General features: G+C 46.7%; 1 protein-coding gene and 1 long non-coding RNA gene across 6 annotated transcripts; one reads left to right on the top strand and one right to left on the bottom strand.

Annotated features, from left to right (window-relative positions):
- Positions 1 to 1041: 1041 nt before the first annotated feature.
- ACP7 (acid phosphatase 7, tartrate resistant (putative)) lies at positions 1042 to 14892 on the bottom strand. Of its 5 annotated transcripts, none has more exons than XM_017657750.3 (13): positions 14789 to 14892; positions 13188 to 13488; positions 8404 to 8604; positions 7920 to 8102; positions 6936 to 7059; positions 6646 to 6708; positions 6447 to 6561; positions 6250 to 6357; positions 6102 to 6159; positions 5917 to 5984; positions 5732 to 5803; positions 2488 to 2625; positions 1042 to 1405 (listed from the first exon to the last, which is right to left on the bottom strand). In XM_017657750.3, the coding sequence occupies exons 2-13, from the start codon at positions 13306 to 13308 to the stop codon at positions 1340 to 1342; spliced, it is 1317 nt and encodes a 438-aa protein (XP_017513239.3). In that variant the 5' UTR covers positions 13309 to 13488; positions 14789 to 14892; the 3' UTR covers positions 1042 to 1339. The 5 variants fall into 5 exon arrangements, with proteins under 5 accessions (XP_017513239.3, XP_017513238.3, XP_073081659.1 ...); XM_017657749.3 differs by lacking the exon at positions 14789 to 14892 and adding an exon at positions 14490 to 14743; XM_073225558.1 differs by lacking the exon at positions 14789 to 14892 and adding an exon at positions 14150 to 14281 and having other exon boundaries at positions 6646 to 6678.
- On the top strand, positions 14399 to 15624 carry LOC140846962 (uncharacterized). Its single transcript, XR_012126536.1, has 2 exons — positions 14399 to 14536; positions 15204 to 15624. It is a non-coding gene; the product is annotated as an uncharacterized lncRNA (long non-coding RNA).
- The last annotated feature ends 6522 nt before the right edge of the window (positions 15625 to 22146 follow it).

Below are 22146 nucleotides of genomic sequence, written 5' to 3' on the forward strand. Positions count from 1 at the left end.
CCAAGAAGCTGGTGGGAAACAGGTGGGAGTAAGATACGAGGAGGCCGAGCATGTGCAGGTGCTGCACATAGAGGGACAGACAAGAGGTCAGCCTGCAGAGCTGGGAGCCCACAGGCTGTCCCTGGACACCCTCCACCCTAGGACTCCTGGAGTCAGGTCACGCCTATCACCAACTCACAGCCCTCCTGTGGCTCCGTGTCGCTCAGGGCAAAGGCAAAGTCCTCTCCACAGCCCACAAAGCCCCATGCGATCTGCCTGCCACCTCCCTGCCCTTGTGTCCCTCTCCCTCTCTCTCTGCCAGCCACACCAGCCTCCTTACTGATGCTCTGCCAGGGCAACCAAAGTTCCTGCCTCAGGGTCTTTGCACTGGCTGCTCCTCTGCCTGGAACACTATGCCTGTGCGGCTCCTCCCCCAGACGCCTTCAGATCCAATGTCACCCTCTCAGTGTGGTCTCACTGACCATCCTCATAAAACCCGCAGCTGCCTTCCCCTCTCCATCCGCCTCCCACTTCTCCGGAGCACTTACCACTATTTACCTGCCATATCTTTCACTTATGTATTGTGATTGCCGTCTGACACCTTGGTTAGAATGTCAGCTCCATGAGGGCAGAGATCTCTGAAGCTCACGGCTGTCTCCCTGACACTGAGAACGGGGCCTGCACATGGTCAGTGCCCAATAAATAACAGCTGACTAAGTAAAAGGATGAAGGAAACAGAGGAAAGGAAGGAAAAAAGGGGACGAAAACAGCGTGAGCCACCAGAGCTAGGAGGCGGGCGTGTTAACATTTCTCTCCTTCCAGGATAAGGGACGCGCTGGGAAACCGAGTCACAAAGGGACCCTGGTGAGCACTCCTTGGACAATTGGAGCACAGAGTTCTGGCCTCGGAGGAGAAAGTCACCAAAGCCACCTGCTGGAGAGTGGTGTCATCACAGCTGTGTCCACCCTGCGGACTTGAGGCTGTGATGCCCCTTGCCCCCTGGCAGGCAGGAGAAGAGGTGGCCTGGAGGCCTCCCTAGCAGAAGTGTCAAGTCCACGGAGCCACAGCTCTAAGCCTCTTTATTCCACCTGGTCAGTGCTATGCAGGCAGGCAAGGCGGAGCCACACAAGACCTGCCCTGCTGCACTCTGCTGGCATCTTCCGTCACAGCCAGCCCGACCCACCTCTCTAGGAGGGGAGGCTGCCCCAGCTCTCTCAGGGTTGCATCCACCCCACATGGGGTCTCAGAAGAGCAGGGGAGTTGGGGCCTGCCCTGATTCCCCACCCTGGCCGCGGCAGTATCTTGTCACACCAGCCAAGGCAGCGAGGCCCAGGGTTCCTGATGAGAGTTGTCTGCATCCCTAGAGGTACAGCCTCCGGCCCAGCAGGGGTCTCACCACCCACACATCATCCACAATCTTCCCATCCTGCAAGAGGCAAAAACAGAGGAGGTAGTGAGTCCAGACTTGGGCTGGGTGGCCTGGGTTCAGATTCCAGCTCTGCCTCTGATAGGCTGTATGACCTTGGGCAAGTTGCTAGACCTCTCTGGACGTCAGTTTTCCTCATTTGAAAAATGGGATGATAATAATAGTACCTACATCATAGATGTTGTAGGAATTAAATGAGATATTTGAAAAGGGCTTAAAAGGGAAACTGGCACATGGCAAGAGCTATGTAAGTGTAGGCTATTATTATTAGAGCACCAACTTTGGAGTCAGACAAACCTCACTTTACACCTCAGTGCAGCCACTCTCTATCTGGATCTGGCTGTAAGCACATGACCAGACTCTGAGCCTAACTTCCATTCTATAAACTTGGGAGAACCGATAAAAATAATACACACAAAAACCTGTTCCTGGTGTATTTGCTGCTCAATAAATGGTCATTGTTTTTAATAAAAAGACCATGGTCTTTGGAGTCAAGATTCCAGTTTGGCCGCCTTCTAGCTGTGTGACCCTGGGAAAATTACCTTCCCTCTCTGAGCCTCTGTTTCCTCCTCTGTAAAATGGAAAAGAAAATCTGTCCCAGGGATTACTGTGGTGATTAATCTGCTAGTAGATACAAAACCTTTAGCCCGGCATCTGGTACAAAACCAGTGCTCAATAAATCAGTTACTATCATTTTAAAAGCACAGTGGCAAAAAGAAAGGTGAGCCATGATAATGGGCCCACCTAACCTTCAGCCACCTCTACCACACACACCAAATTGGTTTCTCCTTAACTGCCTCCCACCACCCACTTTTTTCTTCCCCTGGTTCATGTTGATACAGAATCCACTATACTTTAGAAACTGTTCTAAACACTTTATATATAAGTGTTTATAAACTTATAATCCTGGGTGGTGGAAACTATTACCATCCCCATTTCACAGATGGGAAAACTATGGCTCAAAGAGGTGAAGTATGTTGCTTGAGGTCATCTACTTGCTAAGGAGCAGAGGCAGGATTTCTGGCTCTAGAATCCGTATTTTTAATCTGGCCACTCAGGCAGGTGACTGTGCCACCCCTTACCTGGTCATCAGACACCTGCTGGATGTGGACATGGGTCCCATTGAGGATGTGCATCCGAGTGTACCCGTATTCTTTCACGCGCATGGCACTCCAGGGCCGCCGGAAGAGGGAAAAGGGGGTCAGCAGTTCCTCACAGCCCTGCCAGAGGGAATCGAGAATCATTTTAGACTCAGGGCTGGGCGGGTAGAGGACTGGCAGGGTAGCAGAAACAACCTGCCAGGCCAGGATCCTGTCACTCCCAAGGAAGACAGTCGGTTAAGCCTTGTCCTCAATAATGCTCACAATTGAGAGTTTTGACCCAGCCATGCTTCCTACACCCTGGGTCTTTGACTTCTAGAAAAAGTGCATGGGCTGTACAAGATTGTCCACTGCAGCATTTTCTGTAAAAGCCCTGAGCTGGAGGCCACCCAAATGCCCATCAGTGGGGGTCAATTAAATAAATAACGCTGTAGCCATCACAAAGCAGGGCCAAGATATTGTTAAAGGGAAACACAATTCTCAGAATAGACCAGATCGGTGGGTCTCAACCCTGGCTGTGCGGGAGACCCTCCAAGAAAAAAATTTAATACCAGCAACACCTGGGGGAGAGGGGGCGCTCATTCTTGCAGTAGAACACCAGGTGAGATGAGCAGAAAGGAAGAGGGAGCTTGAAAAATCCCCATTTTGCAGCCATCATTGTAAAAACTGATGGAAGCAAGAATCATCAATGGATGCTAAACTAGTTATGAACCTTTGAGCCATAGCAGGATATTTGCATGGTTTCAAAGTATTACTCCAGGAGACATTTGTTAATTATAAAGGGGAAAATAGTAACAGCAGAGAGGAGGCTGGGCAGACACTACTTGATGCAAGTGATCGGTGAACATCATCAGTAATGAGACAGATCCATCCCACATTTATGCCATGGGAAACTGAGGCTTAAAGGTGTTAGACAGATACCATGTGCCTCCTGGCGGGATGCACTGAGAACACCGTGTGACTTTTGTGTGTTCTTCCCGAATATGCATAACTTCCATCTCATTACCAGTAAACATCAGATAAACCCAAATGGTGAGAGAGTTTACGAAACAATTTCACTGTACTCTTCACATTTTTCAAGGTCGTGAAAAAGGAAGATAGAGCAGGGAAAGGTTTCCAATTAAAGGAAGCTAAAGACAAAACAAGACACCAAAATAGAATGTGTGATCCTAAACTAGATCCTGGACCAGAAAAAAACCACAAGGCTTTGCTTTGATTGAAAGGACATGAACAGGACAATTGGCTAAATCTGAATACGGTCTGTAGATTAGGTAATGTATATTATCAATGTTAATTCCTTGAATTTGATTATTATACTGTAATGATGTAAGAGAATGCCCTTTTATTTTTTTTAGGAAATACAGACAGAGGGGGTAAAGGGCATCACTTCTGCAACTTTCTCCACTGGACCTGAAAATAATGATAAAATATTTAGAGAAATGGATAGAGAAAGAAACAGAGGGATTAAACAAGTGCAGTTAAATGTTCACATTTGGGAAATGTCAGTAAAGGAGATATGTAAAGTCTTTGTATTTTTTCAGCTTTCCTGAATAATTTCAAAATTTAAAATTAAGGATAAAAGCTAATTTATGTTGATAGGTCAGAATAACAATCACCTATAAGCATGAGGAGCCATCTGGTGCTGAAAACATTCTATTTCCTGCTCCGGGTGGTGGCTACCCAGTGGCATGCAATTCCAAGGCCCGCCCTCAGAGTGTCAGGTGTTTATTCTGGGATATGGCCCAGGCATTTGGGTTTTAAAACCTCCCCATGTAATTCTAATGAGAACCAAGGTTGAGAACAACCCCTTGGGTATGAAGCATGATCCAAGCTGCTTTTTAAAAGTGGGAGAAATGTAACATATCTCTACCGTGACAATTACTCATTTGCAGATATAGGGAATGTTCTAAAGCACCACCCAAGAGACAACAGAGTGGGACTAAGAAGGGGTGTGGATGGCTGGTGGTCATGCCTGCCCTCTGTACTGTTTGAATTTTTATCACAAGTGGTTATTACTGACTTGATCTTCGTTCGCTCTTACTAATTTGTAAGAACCAGATTAAAAAATAAGCCCTCTTGGGGAAGTGACTGATGCCAAGGTGGGGGCAGGGAAAAAAACAGATGATACTATAGTACCCCATAGGGCCAAAAGGTAGTGAAGTGCTCACAAAATGACAGGAGCACGTGGAAAGGACACGAGGCCGCCTGAAGAGCTCCCAATGGCCAAAGCTGGAGCAATTTGAGCAGCAACATAAAAACAATGGTATTGGATTATAGCCCACAGAACAAACTAATTACCCATGAGTCCATACTGACATAAATCAATAACTAACTAGCTACATAAATGGGGCAGAAGGGACAGCTCTTTCTCACAGGAGGATTTTAATTAATGAGTCTAGGAGGACGGAGGGAGCTAGGAGATCCTCATTAGAACACCACAGTAATTGTAGCAGGCGAGACCCACTGATGGATTCAAAAATTAGTGGGGGCAAGTTTGAGGACAGACAGGACATTTTTATGGCTTAAACGTATCTCCTCAAAGATATTTATTAATTAAAAGGAAATATAATGACTTTCTGGTGGAGGAATCAGCAGACACTTCTTAACCAGGCAATTCAGAGAAGCATGTCCAGTAGTGGGACACACAGATGACATGTACCCCCAAGTGTGACACACCGAGAGGCCACAATGTTGCTTCTGTGACAGTCTTGCCCAATATGAATAACCCGAATCTCAGCCTAAGAAAATGTCACACAATCCCAAATCAAGGGGCACTTTACAAAGCAGCTGGCCAGGAGTCTTCAGAAATGCAAAGGATAAAAGATAAGGAAAGGCTGAGGAACTGTCCCAGGTTGGAGGAGACGGAAGAGCCACAATTACTACAGGGTGGGATCCTGGAACAGAAAGAGGTCGTTGATGAGAGGGCTGGTGGAATGTGAATAAAGCCTAAAGTTTTGCTATAATGATAATAATAAGCCCTCTGCCCCTGGTTCCATCAAGTAGACCTGGGCAAGCCTGTGACCCCTGCCACTTATTGCACTTTGAACAAATATTTTACCACCTGAGCCTCTATTTTCACAACTGTACAATGGGCATGCTACTAGGAGTACCTACGCTCTAGCAATGAGAGTAGTATAAAGCTTGTGGCACCCAGGCTGGTACAAGTTTGGCACTCAACAAATAGCAAAGGAAAGAAGCCCAGGGCACCCTTCCCCTCCCTGCTCACAGCAGATCCTGTGATGATGTGGACAGGGCCTCGAGGGTTGGTGTAGGGCATCTCTTGGCTGCCATTTAGTACCTCGAGAAAGGAAACAAGGAGGAAGGCCGTGTTACACCAGGCCACGCCTGGGGGTGTGACCAGGGGTCCACTGACACCAGCCTCATGGGCCCTCGGCTCTCCCTGAACCTCACCTGGTAGTTGTAAATTGGCCACAGCCGTTCATATGAGTGTTCATGAGCCCACAGCTGCAGGTCAACCCCTAGGGTAGAACAAGTAGGGGTCAGACCCCCGCATGTGCGAGAGATGGGAGGGGCGTTTCCTGGGGTTGCCACGGAACACTCGCGATGTCACACACCCCGCACCCTCGGTCACTCACCATATTTGTAGAATAGATCCTCCAACCCAAATAACTTGCCGAGTAGGCCTTTGCGAACCTGGGCAGGATGAGCGGGGAGGTGAGCAGTGACTCAGGCTGGCCCCCCGCCCGGCTTTCAGCATCCCACCCCCTGGAAGAGAGGCCTCACCTTGCTTTCATGCCATGTACAGTCATCCAAATCAGCATTGGAACAGTACATGGGCCGATGACCCATGGTAATGATCCATGGCCGGACAGCCCGGTTCTTATTAGCTTTCTAGAGAAAGGGGCCCAGAGCGAGGGGCATAAGTCGGGGGAGAGAATGGGAGTCAGGTCCAAGATAAAGGAGACCTCCACCCACATTACCTGGAGGTCGCTCTCCAGCCAGTGAAATTGTCTCTCTACCAGGTGGCGGCCGTAATGGAGAAAGAAATATACCTCAGTGGAGAAGGAGACAATGTGTGCCGGGCCCAGATCCCAGCTAGACAGGTCAAAGGGCAGGGGTCAGAGAAGGGGGGTTTCCTCTGCACCTCCCATCCTTTAAGAGAGGGAGCCCCCAGATTACCTGTACCACAGGCCTTCGGTGTTCCCTGGCATGCTGAAGCGAGCCTTGTAGTTAGAGAAGTTGCTGGATAAAAGGAAGTAAAAGGGTAGGGGGAGGGTCGGGGCATCCCCATCCACCCCCATGTCCCCACTGTCAGGCCAAGTCTGGCTCCCAGCCCATGTCTCATCTCCTCTCCGCTCACTGCTACAAATGAGCCGTTGCAGTAAAAGAAATTAAAGTGAGACACTAAGGAGGACATGTCTGTTTTCACTGGCCAGGCCCTTGCCCTCCCCAAAGCCCTGGGCCCTCACTAGCGTTCTTCATGATTCCCAGGGCATGTCATGTATGGCAGGCTGGCAGCCACAGGTTCGATGAGTCGCATGAACCTGTCCCCGACGCGAGCGTTGTCCTGATCCATGTTGTAGGCAAAGTCTCCTGCGGGACAGAGGGTGGGGAGGGGAGAGTGGGGACACTGACCCAGCTCTGCTTTTGCCAGAATTGAGAGCCCCAGTTGCTCAGGTGTGGGCTGTACAACCCCTGGCCTCAGAGCTGCCCTGGTTATCTGATCCCTACCTCACACCGACACACATGTGCACTTGGAACCATTTCCTGCACCTCTCCTCCCTGAGACTCCTGCAGGGCCATGTGGACTCTGACCACTAGCCCCCATCTCTGCCTGCTATCTTGTCCCCTCCCAGAGTGACAGTAACATTAAGACTGACATAGTCTGGTACTGCTCTAAACACTTTACATGCTTGATCACCTGGATCTTCCAAACACACTCTGATGTGGGTGTTATTATTCCCTCAGAGAGGGAAACTGAGACCCAGAGGGATTAAGTGCTTGCCCAAGGTCACTGAGCTGGTCAGTGAAGATCCAGGAATCAAACCCCAGGTGTCTGATTCCAGACTCTGTGGCTTTGAACTCCCTAGCTTTCAGCACCAGTCTCTATCTCGCACCTGGTTCCCTGTCCTCTTAAGTCACAACAACAGTGATAACAACATCTAACTTACGACATGATGGGCCGTGTCAACTTACTGAGTCATCACTAGAGTCGTATGAATTCTGACTCGTCTTAGCTCTGTTAGAGAAAACCAGTGCACGTAGCTCCAAGTGCTGGAGTTGGGATTTTCACCTGGGCAGTCTGGTTAACCACAGACACCATCTCCGAGGCCAATCTCCCCGCGTCGCTTCAGAACCACGTGAGCCCCAGCCCGGTTCCCTCAACAAACCGGGCGTGGCCTCCCCTCAGCCCCGCCCCCATGCCTCCAGGCACACCCTGGCAGGTGCCTCACCCACGTGGAGAACAGCGTCGTACATGCCCTGCTGGGTGTCCCTGCGCAGCCGCGGTAGGGCCTTGGGGTTATCAGCCCCCAGGTCCCCAAACACAGCCAGACGGGGGCTCCAGTTGGGCCCATTCTCCAGGGCCCTGAAGCGGAAACGACGGCTCCAACCCTGAGAACTTCCACAGCGGTAAACTGAGGGGAGAAGAAAAGGGTACAGTCAGCCGGGAACCCCAGGACATCTCCACCCTATCTGTCTTCAGACTAGTGGGGCCCGGAGGCGGGGGATTGAATGGGTCTGACCCAGGCAACTTCTGTCTGCCTTGCCCCAGCTCCAAAGCCTTCCCTTTTCATCCCAGGGTCTCATACAACAGGCTTGCAGGTAAGCAGAACAATTAGCAGCCCAGGCTGAGCCACCTCCCAGTGGTAGCTTCTAGTCCGCATCCCACTGCTCTTCCTGTTCCCCCCTCAACTCTCCCGCCTGGGACCCGCTCACCATACTGAACTCCCGGCAGCAGCCCTCGCAGCGTGACTCGGTGCATATAGAGCTTCCGCCGGAGAATGCCGCCGTCTACAAAGGTGCTGACGGTGCCCTGGGCCCGGAGGGGCAGGGGTCCTGCTGCCTGCGTTCCAAACTGCACTTCAGAGTGGGTTGGGACCCATGTGGTCCAGGTTACAGTCATGGAGCCTGGCTCACCTATGGAGAAAGGGGCAGAGGGGGCCGTGCAGAGAGTGCCAGGGCCAACAGCGAACACCTGCTGAACACTTGGTAGTTCAGGCCCTAGTTTCGGAGCTTACCAAATTCAATCCCAGCTCTTCCATTTCCAAGCTACACTTACCTTGGGCTAGTCACTTCACCTCTCTGAGCCTCAGTTTCCTTATCTGTAAAATGTACTAATAATAGTATCTACTCTATAGGGTTGTCTGATGAATAAGTAAAGCACTTGAAACAGTGCCTCATGCAGTTAGGGTTAAGAGGGTGAATCGGTATTATTAGGATTAACAGCATTACTTACTGTGTGCAGGCCTTGCACCAAATATTTTACACACCTGATATCATTTAGGGGTTATAAATGCAGATGTCTGGAGGCCAGCTAAGCAATATAAATGCGGACAAGGGACAGCTGTGAGGAGTAATGGATCAGGGAGTTGTGCAGTGCGTGGCAAACTATAGACTCCACCCTGTCTAAAAAGGGCAGCCATCACCCAGCTCTGGTGTAGCTTCCATGCAGGAAGCAGGCTAAGTGCCACCAAATCTGTCAACTACTAAGTAAATCTTCATATGGTGGTTTTATATCCCAGGAGCATAGACAGATGGATATACAAATCCACACTTTTAAGTGATAGGTCCAAATTCTTAGATGTTAGCACCTACATCAAGATGTTTAAATTGCCATGTGGCATAGTATAATGTTAAGAACATGAGTTCTTCCTCCAGCAACATGAAAATCATGTGCACGAGGGCATTCACTGTTGCACTGTTATGACTGCAACATATCAGAAAAATATCAGAAACAACTGAAATGCCCATACATAAGAGAGTGACTGAATAATAATCTATACAATATCCAGGCAATGGAGCAGCATGCAGCTGTCAGAAAGAAAAAGGACATGTTCTAGGAACTGGTATGGAATGATGTCTAGGACATGAAGTTAAATAAAAGTCTTGTATGCATAGTCAGCTACTCTTCATGTAAAAGAATATAAGAAGATACACGGGTATCTGCTCATTTGTACAAAAGAAATACAGGGAGGATACACCATACCCTAACAATATGGATTACTTACATGGGATGGATGGGGAAGGGGTAGACAAAAGGGGGACTGGGAATGGAGTAGTTGAGATGGAGAGGGAGGGAACTTCTCTAAGACCATCGTTTTTATGTAATTCTGACTCCTAGAACTATAATCATGGTTCATATTTCCTTTACATGCCCCCCCTGAAAAACCTAACACCATTACCCAGGATGCAGGGAGAAGGCAATATGGAATATAAATACTAACAAATAGATGTAACTATTTTTTAAAAAGGAATAAAGTACAACACTGAGGGGGTGGGACGGAAAAGTAACCATGGGAAATAGGTTGTGACTGGGCCCTGTCAGACTACCAAAAAAAGGACTGTACAGCAGTGCTATCATCTGGTGAGGGATGCAGACAAACAGTCCTGAAACCACTTTATGCTTATACTGGCACTAAAAAGAAAAGTAGTATATTGTAGATAGTGGGAGCTAGTTTTCTCAATGTTAGAAAGCAGTTACAAATAAGAAGGTGGCTAAAGTAAACCTTGACGTTGGACTGAAATCAGAGGTATCAGTGTGATCTCCGGGCACTTAATACAGATGCAGACATCTACGTGTGTTCATATGCATAGCAACATACACACATGTATTGCCTAGCTCTGTTTGTGAGGAGGCCTAGAAGCAATGATGCCACAGTGGCAGTGAGCACACTTTGCCCAGATCATAGTTTCTAAATCCCCAGTCTGCAATGTGAGGAACCAGGGCTCAGACATGAGGCAGGAAATATACCGGATGAGCCTGGAATAATCTGTGGTACCAGAAAGTGAGGAAATGCTCAAAAAATGATGGGGGTTTGCTGAAAGGCACAGAAGCCGATTGGAAGGAATTCCAAAAGACTGTATCCAGGACAATGTGAGCCACAAAATAAATAACAATAGTAGTGAATTTTAACCCATGGAATAAAACAAATGTCTGTAAGTCCATACTGATATAATTAAATAATTGAATAAATAAATAAATAGTGATGGGAATGGAGAGGGTGATAGTCTTTCCTTACAGTAAAATGTCAATGAGACAGAGAGAGGGAATTAGAAAATTACAAAATCACAATTATGCAAACACCACACTAATAATCATTACAGACAAGATCCACAAGTGGATGCTAAAATTAGTGGACAGAAGTTCCAGGAGAAACATGATTTGCATAATCTCAAGGAATCTTCCCCAAGTTATTTGTGAACTACAAGGAAAAGAATAAAAACTTAACAGTGGAGAAATGCAACAGGCACCACTCTAAGCAAACAGTGAAAGTTAGCATCACTTAGAAGCCAGGTCAGCATCATGAGCTCTCTGATGCCATGCACCGAGCAGCACACACACCACATCTATGAGAGCCCTGCCAGAGAAACACACAACTCAGTTCCAATCATGAGCAAACAGCAGATAAACCCCAAATGAGGGATCACTACACAGTAACTACTCAGAACTTAAAAATGTCAAGATCACGGAAGAAGGGGAAAGACAGAAACAGGCAGGTTTGGGGAGACAGAAGAGACATAGCAACTAAACACTAAGCAACTGAGAGGAAAAGCTGGTGAACTTTGTACGGGGTCTGCAGTTGATAGTGTTATACAATGTTAATTTCCTAGTTTTAATAATTGTACCATGGTTATGTATGATGTTAACGTTAGGAGCAACTGGGTGAGGAGTTTATAAAAGCTGTAGTGTTTATGCAGATTTTCTGCTAAATCTAAAATTTGTATTAAATTTAAAGTTTTGAAACAAATATTGTAGACTCTTGAGGCAGCCTGCCTGGGGGTTCAGATTCCAGAGTGTGCGACCTGGGATCAGACTCTTCATCACTATGAGCCTCAGTTTTACTCTTTTGTAAAGTGGGAGCAACAGTATACCTACAGCCTAAGGTCCAATATATGATTAAAGAAGTTATCCATCTGAAGTGCTGAGTCAGAGTATATTTGTGATCGCTGTTATGTAGTTGCCAAAGGAAGGACAGCTGTGATCTCACTGGATTTTCACAGCAGCACCACGAAAGGGATTGTATTGTTACTAAGTTTTATAGAGGCTTCCAGGCGAAGTGCTTTGTCCAAGGTCACTTGGCCTAACAGCAAAATGCCAAAGCCAGTTCGTTTGTGAGGCTTCAAAATCCACGTTGCAACTAACCTTTAAGAAACTGTCTTCCTTCAAAGTGTCAAGGACACAGAAACAGGGCAAGACTGAGGAAATGTCACAGATCAGAGGGGACTAGAGACACGGCAGCTAGATGGAGCATGGGATTCCCGGATGGGGTCCCGGATGAGAATAAAGACAAGAGTGGAAAACCTGGTGAAATCCGAGGCAAGCCCATAGTTCAGTTAGTGATATGATATCAATGTTAATTCCTTAGCTTTGACAATGGTACCATGATACGTAAGAGATTCACAGTAAGAGAAGCTGGGTGAGGGTGTACAGAAACTCTGTACGATCTTCGCAACCCTTCTGTAAATCTAAAGGTGTTTTGCAATAAAAAGCTAAAATGATTTTAAAGAAGGAAACAGTGTTGAGTTTGGGTGCAGAATTGAAAAGGAATAGCCACCATTACTCGAAAATCCTTTTAAAATCCTCTTCCCTGTTGCAACCATGTGTCTGGGCGAGACCACTTCTTCATAAATATCTTTCAAAGCAGCGTATGGAAACAGACTGAACGAGAAGCAGGCATGAGGAGAATCTGTCTCCTATTAAGCCAGACACTTAAAGAGACGTAAAAAGATGTAAGTCAATGCCACTCGTCTCTCTCAATTTCTTTCCTTCTGTAAAGTGTGATTAGTTTTAATGAAAAATGTCATTTACCTTAACACAGCATGAATTTATTATTGTTCACTTCAAATGACTTAATAAATATTTTTAAATGCTTCAGTTTTCATTTATAATGCAGTAACTATGGATGTGACTCATAATGACACACAAACTCTTTGAGGTTCTCAAAAATTTTTAGCTATGTGAACAGCAAAAAAAGTGTGAAAACCACTACTACACACCAAACTCCATTTTGCCACCTCACAGGTAATAGCTCATTTACTCCTCACTCAGAGGGCACACTGTTAGCCCATTGTGCAGATGAGAAGGCTGAGGCCAGAGAGGTTAAGTCATGTGCCCAAGGTCACACAGTAGGTAAACAGCAAAGTTGGGATTAAAACTCATGAAGTCTGGGTGGAGAGGGTCCAAAGCCCAAGTTTTCACCACTACGGTACACCACCCCCTTGGGTCAATGGTCAGGACGTAACTTTGTGGAGCCACAGTAAACAAGGACAACAGCAGCTCCCTTCAGAGAGCACTTACTATAAGCTAGACACCATGATTATTTTCCACACACAGCCAGACATACCACTGCCTGTAATACCATTTAATAGAGAGGGACAACGGATCTCAAAAAGAACAAGCCACCAGCCTCGGGTCACCCAGCAATCAACATGGGACTCCTGAGGCCCCAGTCAACTGGGCCTGGCTGGGAAACACACCAGGAGGGGTCACAGACACTTACCTGGGTAAGACAGGTGAACTTGCTCAGGGGCAGCGCTGGGAGCCACTGGGGCCCCCTGGACTCCCAGGGAGAAAAGGAGGAGCAGACAGCAGCAGGACCAGCAGAGGGGAAGGGGGTGCATGGTAGGGGGGGTCGGGGGGGGGGCAGAGAGGGAGTTGGGGGAGGAGTCTAAAGTAGATCAAATTCTGTCAGGAACAGCAGGAGGGGGCTGGGAGGCTGGAGAATGGAGGGGGACCAGGCAGTGTCTCTAGCAGGGAGGCAGGATGGCAGGGATGTCTTCAAGGGTATGGTTATCCAGGTGCTGGGGAGAAAACAAAAATGACAATCAGTACCAAGCAGCAAGTGCTCTCTGAGCCGCACTGTGTTCTAAGCACTCTGTATGGCTTAACTCATGCGAGCCTCACAACATTCCTATGTGCGGTGGCTACTAGGATCATCACCCCTATATCATAGTCGAGGAAAATGAGCAGCTGAGGGGGTGATTCATTGGCACACCTCCGGTGATTCAGTTGCACAGCTAGGATGTGATGGAGTGGGGACTGGAAGCCAGGGGTCCTGGCTCCAGAGCCCTGGCTCTTAAGGGAAGCTCATTCTTGGTGAAATCGCTTGGGGAGTGCAAATGAGGGGCCCAGTGAGGCAAGTGGCCTGTGGTAACCCCACCCCAGCATTCCACCTTGCTTTCGGTAACCCCAGATTCTGCTACCTTCGTCCCTAAACCCACAGCATCCCGCCTGCCTTCGGAGTCCTCATTACTCTCTACTCCGGCCTCCAGTCTTCCACTCTGGTCTTAGTGAACCCAATACCCCCACTCCACCCCCAGATTTTTCCAGAATTCCATCCTGCCTGGAGCGGCCATATCCCTTCCGGCCCCTCCCCAGCATCCCATCCTAACGTGACCCTAACCCCCTGTCTCCCCAGCCCTCCCTGGCCCTCTCCACGTCCTTCTCCAGATCGCCGAGGACCTGCCGGGACGGAGCTGGGCCTGCACTCTCAGCCCAGAGCCCGGGAGCTGGGGCAGGGAGCGCGCTCTCGGTCCTCGGCCCACCCTCGGGGCACCAGCTGCCCGCACGCGCGTCTCCGGCCGCCAGTGCGGCGGCAGTATTTATGAGTTTGCAGGCGCCGCGGCATCCCGCCTCCCACAGCCGTCCCAGCCCGGAAGGGCCTGCCTTCGCCAGATGACGGGCTCCCCAGGCAACCGGGGCCCCGGGTCTCACAGGTCAGGCCGGTCCTGAGCGCCCCACGCCCACCCGCCCATTCCCCGGGGCAGGGCGTTGGGAAGGGGGACCCGGGAAGATTTCGTACGCGGCGCCGCCACATCCAAGCTGGCCGTCAGGTGAGCGCCCGGACAGGTAAGGCTGCGCTCGTCCCCCAGAGGCCCATTCCGCAGCCGCAGAGCTCCCAGGGCACGGGCCCCGGCGCCCACCCCTGCCCTGCGGGATCCCGCGGCGCCCAGCTGTGTGGGCGGCGTCTGTGCCCCCAGGGATTCTCCCATCCCTTCCTGCCGCGGCTTCATCTTCCGAGCGTTCCTTCCGCCTAACTCCCTCTCCGAGCTCGGCCCACTGATTCTAACCCAGACCCACGGGCGTGCTGGAAACACCAACCAAAATCCGCGAATGACAGCGCTGCTTCTGAGCTGTGCGCCCTGGGCTCGTGCCTGGGCCTCGCTGGGCCTCAGTGTCTTCACCAGTGAAGCGAAGGTGGTAATAGTACTGCCCTTCGGGCTGTTGGGAGGATTAAACCAGTTGAGGCATGAAATTTCATGCTGAGAACACGGCCTGGCTCAGAGTAAGGGCTGTTATTTTTATTAGTAGTAATGCATCCACTCCAGAAAATGCCCTGGGGTCTAGGTGGAGCAAGTGAGAATTTTCCCTGTAAAGCTTTATGAATCGTTTGAAGTTTTGTGACTGGCTTGCCACAAAACGTGTTCGGGGGCGGCAGGCTGGGGGTGGAGGTTCCCAGAGCAGCAGGAAAATCTGAGGGTCCAGATTTTCAGTTGTCACCCCTTCCTGTCTGCAGATAAAATGATCCAACAACTGGGTTCTGCAAATTCAAAGTACAGCGCTTCCTGCCGGTTGGGACCACCAATTTCAGAACTGACATCGGTGGGGGTGGGGAGCGGGGTGCCCTGCTTAGGTTTTTCCCCATCTTCCAGAGTCTCCGTTTTAGCTCAAAATGTAATTAAAAAAAAAAAACAAAAACAACCCTTATATTCAAATACCCTCGAGACTCCCCCCTAGCTGTAACTTTCCCTTGATTTGAGTTTTTTCTGGTAACCTCCCAGAAGCTGAAGTTCTTAACTTTTTTGTGCTCAAGACGCCTACGGCAAGCTGGTGAAGCCATTCTCAGGATCATGTTTTTACATGCCTCAAAGACACAGGATTACAAAGGAAACCGATGTTATTGAATTACTACAGATAATACAAATATTTGTAAAACACCTGTGTGAGAGAGTAATATATGTGCTTCTGTAATGCATTACACTTCAAGATCTAGTGGCAAGTCCAAAAATCCTGGCAATTTAGAAGTTTTAATGAGTGTATAGAAGATGTCTGAGAGCCCTGTGATGTGTGCAGTGAGATTCGAAAGCATCTTTGGTTTCTTCTCAGGACAAAGCCAGAAGTCTGCTGGCTGTGGTCTGTCAGCCCACGACAGAAGGACGAAGTAAATTTCAATTACAGTAGCAGTCTTAGACTTTACCTTCTTAAAAATTACTAAGAATCTCAAAGAGCTTTTGTACATGTGGACTATATTTATTGACATGGGTCATGTGAGAAAATAAAAATGAGAAATTTTTAAAACACAAGAGTGTCCATGCATACATTCCATTAGCCGTCACAGCAGTGACAGCCTCACAGGTCAGGTTGCCTTTGGATAGTGAAAAGGACAAACACATCTTAGTATTGTTCTGAAAATAGTTTTGACCTCATTAACCCCCTGAGAAAGGCCTTGGGGATGCACAGGGATTCCCAAACCACATCTGGAAAAGTGCTGAGTTAAAGGGTAGTAAAAAGCGAAGAGTTAATTGTTTTTCCCATCAAAGTTCATGTAGCTTCTTAATCCTATCCACCAATTCAGTCAAAAAGCCCCACTGGAATTGTACCTGTGGGTCCCTGATGTGGTCCCTCATAGCTCACTGATGGCCCCTCCCCTACTTTGAGGACAGCTGGAGAACTATTTCTAGTTTCTCTTTTTAGATACCTTTGTGTTTTGTGAAATATACTTCCACTGCCCTATTTCTTATTCTACTCCTGAGAGAGAAGTGTCTTGTGGTGGGGAACACAAGATCTACTGTGGGGTCAGATGGCTTGTGTTTGGATCTAGCTCGAGCACTGACTAGCTTAGGCATATAATTGAACCTCATCATGCCTCAGTTTCCCCATTTGTTAGGTGGGGATAAAAATAACTGGCTCATGGAGGTAGGGATTAAATAATACATATAAACCATTTAGAACAGTGTCTAGCTCAGAGCAAGTACCACGCATCCCTTCCAATTTTTATTACACCCAAGACATCTAGTCTGCTCAGTTTGTAAGATAAGACTCTGATGAACTCACTCTTCTAAATCATTTAAAAATTATTGTAAACTTTTCTGTTGTGAAATATGAAATACATTCAGAAAAGTACCTAAAACATCAATGTTCTACTTAATTAATTATGACAAAGGGGTACCTACTTGTGTAATCTCCCCCCAGGGAAGAAACGAATTTTAGAAGTTTTCCACAAGCCCCTTCCTGCCTCCTTGCAAGCAATGCTTTCTACCTCACTGTGAAGGTATTCACATTACTGACTTTTACCTCATTTAGGTTTTACCACCCAGGCTTGTCTCCCTATATGCAGTAGCTTCATTTTGCTTGTTTTCCATATGGTCTAAATAGAATTATATAGTATGAACTCTTATGTCTGGTTTCTTTCACTTAACATGATTGTGAAATTTATCCAGGTTGGGTGTATTTTCCTTCTCATTGCTGAGTAGTATTCCATTGTGTGAATATACCACAATATATTTATATACTGTCAATGGAAATTTGACTTGTTTCGATTTTTTGCTCTTGCAAATAGTATTGTTCTTAACATTCTAATATATTTTGTTCTAGAACATTCACAACATAGTGTGAACATATATACACATTTCTTTTTGGTATGAACCCAAGAGTAGAATGGTTGGATCATAGTGTATAACTAAGTTTATCTTTAGTAGATACTACTGAAGAGTTTTCCAAAGTGGTGGTGATAATTTCTTCTCCTACCTCCAGCCACAGAAACATTTCCATCGCTCCACATCCTTGTCACCACTTGGCTTTGTCAGGAACTTTATTTTTAGCCATTGTGATGGTTATGTAGTGGTAGCTCATTGCAATTTTAATATGTATTTCCTTGACGAGTAATAAAATTGAACATCTTTTCATGTTTATTGGCCTTTTAGATATCCTTTTTTACGATGCGTTTTTCAAGTGTTTTGCCCAATTTTCTATTGGGTTGTCCATTTTTTAAATGGATTCATTCTTTACATATTCTGGACACAAGCCATTTGTTAGTTTTACAAACTATGAACATCTATTCTATGGTTTACCTTTTCACTCTTGTAATGGCATTTTTTAATGAACAGAAGGTCTTAACTTCAGCGCAGTCCAGTTTCTCATTTTTCCTATGGATAGTTATTTTTACATCATATTTAAGAAATATTTCCATACCTCCAAAATGTGTTAATCTTCTCTTAAGTAATTTTCCAAAAGCTTTATTATTTTGCACTACATTTAGATTGGCAGTCTATGTGGAACTGATTTTTGTGTGTGGTGTGAGCTAAGGTTTTTAATTTTATTAAGATAATGCACATGGCTAATAAAATAAAGATTGAGTCTACTTTTTAAAGAAAACTCCTTTTTTAAAAAAAATTCCAGTATGAAAATAAATCATCTTATATCTGAAAAATATGAAATTAGAAAGAGCCAGAAAAGTTGAACAGCTCAGGGAACTGACAAACTTGGATTTGAATCCTGGCTCTGTTACTTCTTGGCCGGGTAGCCTTGGGCAAGTCCTGTTCTTCTCCTATTTCAGTGTCCTAATCTCTAAAATGGGTATAGCAATGCCTACTTTACCAGTGCTGGGAAAGATACAGCACGTAAAGCCTGTCATACAGGGTGAGGCACAAAGAAAGAACTCAATGAATAGTAGCAGCAGTCATGAACAAAGGATATTATTTAATCACTCAGTGTCCATTTGCCCCTAAGCTGCCACTGGAAACAGTAGGTGCCCTTCCTTTGAACATTTTTTCTTAGATGCCACATCTGGGTTGAATCATGATCATACTATAGTCCAGTATTATTTTTAATGGACTTTTCCAAACATTCTTTTATATTGGTGCACAATACTCCATTCTGTGGCATACTTCACTCATTCTGAAGGGAAGAGAGATGCATTAAGGGTAAAAGCCAGGACTTTTCAGTTCAAACCCAACACCAACACTTAGTAGCTCTAAGTCCTTTGCCTCGCTGTACCTCAATTTCTTCATCTGTAAAATGGGGATAATATACCACACCGGATGCTTGACATGTTTTAGAGAGTTATTGTGAGAATTAGATGAGTGAGTGGATGTAATGAATAAAGAATAGTAATCAAAACAGTGCTTGGTGCAAACAGAGTCCTCAAAAATCTTAATAGAATTAGTTCAGGATTTTGAAATTTATCATAAAAAAGAAAGATGGATTGATGGATGGATAGAGGAATCAACAGATGTGTGATAAAGCCGGAATAGTAAAATGTGGATGGTAAAATCTAGGTGGTGAATAAAGTGCATTCTTGTAAAATTCTTGCAATCTTCCTGTGTGTTTGAAAATTTTCATGATAAAATGTTGGGAGAAATACTTGAGGAGATCCATGTAGCTGTGCTGCCGCTGGTCATGGTGAAAACAGAGTAGCAACTGATTCCCAAGAATCCGATGTGTGCCAGGCTCCCCATAGATGGAATAGTCCATTTAATTGCCCTGAACATCTGTAATGCGGACTGCAGCAGGCCCACTTTACAGATCTGGAAACTGAGGTTTGGCGAGGCTTAGCACCTCACTGTGTGGCCGCCAGGTCAGTGATGTGGGGTAGGGGCAGAGGAGTGTGGGATCCAGATGAGGTGAGTGGTGAAGGGACAGCTCCCTTCCAAGGGGGTGTCCTACACTTCAGGGACAGTGACCTGGGCTGACAGGTCTTGGGGGTCCCACATGGGGAAAGAGCTTCATTATCACAGCTGCCTTGAATGGAGTGCTCCCATGTGCTGGGCATCATTCTGAGTGCTTTGCATGAATGATCTCATTGATGCTTCACCCTGGTCATTAACCCCATTTAATAGATGGGGAAACTGAGGCTAAGAGAGATTGAGCAACTTACCTAAGATCACACAGCTGGTACAGCTATTATGTAGTCAAGCTGGGACTAAAACCCTGGTGTGTCTGATTCGAAAACTTGGGATGTGAACACTTTTTGGAGAGATATTTCCCATTTAGGATATTATCTATCAAGAAATACTGTCGGTTCCACACTCACATTTATCCAGAACAGCCCCCCTCCCCCTCTTCCCCAGCACCTCTCCTCCAACTCCTTCCTGGACTATCTCAGCAGCCCTCTCTCTGCTCTCCTTGCGCCCTTGCTGCCTCCTCCCCATCTTCCTCACATGCAACCAGGGTGACCTTTGGAACCCCAGAGTTGGATCATGTCCCTCCCTTGCCCAGAGCCCTCCCCGTGCCCCACAGGACCTGCCCCCCATCAAAATTCTGACCTCACCTCCACCCCCACCCCCACTCACTCTTCCGCAGTGGCCTTTGGGCTAGCGGCTCCCTCTGCCTGGACCGTTCTTCCTGATGCACTTGCAGCTCCCTCTCCCTCCTTCAGCCTTTACCCAAATGTCAGTTTCTCGGTGTTTTCAGTTCTCCTTGACTTTCTAATATCAAATTGCAATCTATCTCCACATACCATTCCTAATTCCCTAAGCCATGGGTCTGCAAACTTTTTCTGCAGAGGGCAAGCTACTAAATAGTTTAGCTTTGTGGACCATATATGGTCTCTGTCACAGCTACTCATCTCTGTCTTTATAATACAAAAGCGACCATAGATAATAATATGTAACCCAATGAGCATGGCCTTGTTCCAGTAAAACTTTAGTTATGGACACTGAACACTTATTCATGCACATTTTCTGTGTCACTGAATCTTCTCTTGATTTCCTTTTCCCAACCGTTGATAGGTGTCAGCCCATCCTTGGCTTGGGCGCCTTACAAAAACAAAGGATGAGCTGGATTTGACCTGTGGGCTGCAGTTTGCTGATTCCTGCCCTCTGCTCACCCTGCCCAATATTTTCACATGCCTCTCATCACCTTCTAACAGACTATAATATTTACTTAGGTTTATTGTCAAACTTTCCCACTAAACTGTCAGCTTCAGGATAGCAGGGATTTTGTCTGTCTGGCACATGGTAGGAGCACAATAAGGGTTTGTTAGATGATTGAATGCATGAATAAGTCCTAATGACTATTAGAAGCATGAACTTACCCTTTACTTCCATGCCAACTTCCTCACCAGGGGTGCATGTGGCCAGTGCCCATACCAGAGGGCCCTTCTGCTTCAGGAGGAACCTGGCTAAGCTCTGGGTCCAAGAATTTGAGACTAGGAGGAAGAGCTGAGCAGAGAACCATTTCCTCTCATCCCAACCTTCGAGCTCCGTGATTTCATCCTCATTGTGATGTCACATGTCAGGGGACTGGTGAGCCACTAGTGGTGAGGGGTGTGCCCAGGGCATAGCTCACCTGAGGGATGACATCCTGCCTCAAATTATGGCAGGAAGGAAGGGTGACTCACCCTTCTGAATATGGAGGCTTCCTGTGACAGACCCAGGGCAGCCCCCTCGGAACACTCAGTCTCCCACCCACCTGAGTCTTCATGCCTGTAATCATGGCCGCAATCAGCTGGGTACTCACTCTGTGTCAAGTAGCAGGAGTGTGACTGTGTGGATTCCACACCCCTCCTCATATCCCCATTTTCTAGAAGGGGAACTGAGGCTCAGAGAAGTGAGTTCACTTCCCTGAGATCACACCGTTAGTAAGAAGAACAGCTGGGATTCATTCCCAGGACTCTCTGCCTCTGGGCCCCTGACCACTGGGCTCCTCTCTCTCTAATCCATCCTCTGCCCAGAGACATCAGCCATCACATCCTGGATTTCAGGCCTCAAATCCAATGGCATCTCCCAACACTGGACAATCATGCAGTGGGAGTGATGGTTCCATAAGATCCAGAGCAAACCTTCAAGAAATGGGACAGAGCAAACCTTCAAGAAATGGATGCTCTTATCCGCATTTACCCAACTATTTATCATACTGTTGTTTGGCTACATTTTCCACTGGAGTCGTATTGAGGGGCTGAGGAAGATTTTTAAATCAATATATAGGATTTAAATGCAGATATTATTTTAATTACCTGTAAAAAAAAAACAGTGGGTGCCAGGATACCATTCTAAGTGCTTTACACATTCTAACAAGGCTGTGAGGTAGGGATTTTTATGATGCTCATTTCACAGATGAGGACAGTCAAACATAAAGTTCCTGTTTCTGGGTAAGCCACCATGTAGAACGTCTTATTTTCCCTACAAAAATGTTAGAGTTTAGCATTGAACAGTGGTTTGGATAAAGCTTGAGTTGAGGTTAAAATCTGATAACAATTACAGAAAATCACTGAACATGATTCACTTGCATTTAGGATTCATTATATCTTAAAAATACATATCATATGTTAGCATCACAGTTACCATGAGAACAATGTTTGTTTTATAAGAAGGAGCGACAAAATCATGAAATACATGTTTTACTGAGTAGAACAGCTTTAGGGAGCTTCTTGAGGATGGTTTCTTGGGAGGTAAATTTTTGAGAGCTTGCACATCAAAAAATGTCTTCAATTTCCCCTCTTACTTGATGGATAGTTGGGT

Source organism: Manis javanica, chromosome 17, assembly GCF_040802235.1.
Source record: "Manis javanica isolate MJ-LG chromosome 17, MJ_LKY, whole genome shotgun sequence".
In the NCBI taxonomy this organism is placed as follows: Eukaryota; Metazoa; Chordata; class Mammalia; order Pholidota; family Manidae; genus Manis; species Manis javanica.

Excerpts from the sequence above, each read along its gene's own strand:
- ACP7 (XM_017657750.3), bottom strand. The coding sequence starts at position 13,308 with ATGCACCCCCTTCCCCTCTGCTGGTCCTGCTGCTGTCTGCTCCTCCTT. Across the intron at positions 8,103-8,403 it reads GCTGCCGGGAGTTCAGTATG|TTTACCGCTGTGGAAGTTCT; the intron begins GTGAGCGGGTCC and ends TTCTCCCCTCAG. Across the intron at positions 6,562-6,645 it reads ACCGAAGGCCTGTGGTACAG|CTGGGATCTGGGCCCGGCAC; the intron begins GTAATCTGGGGG and ends TGACCTGTCTAG.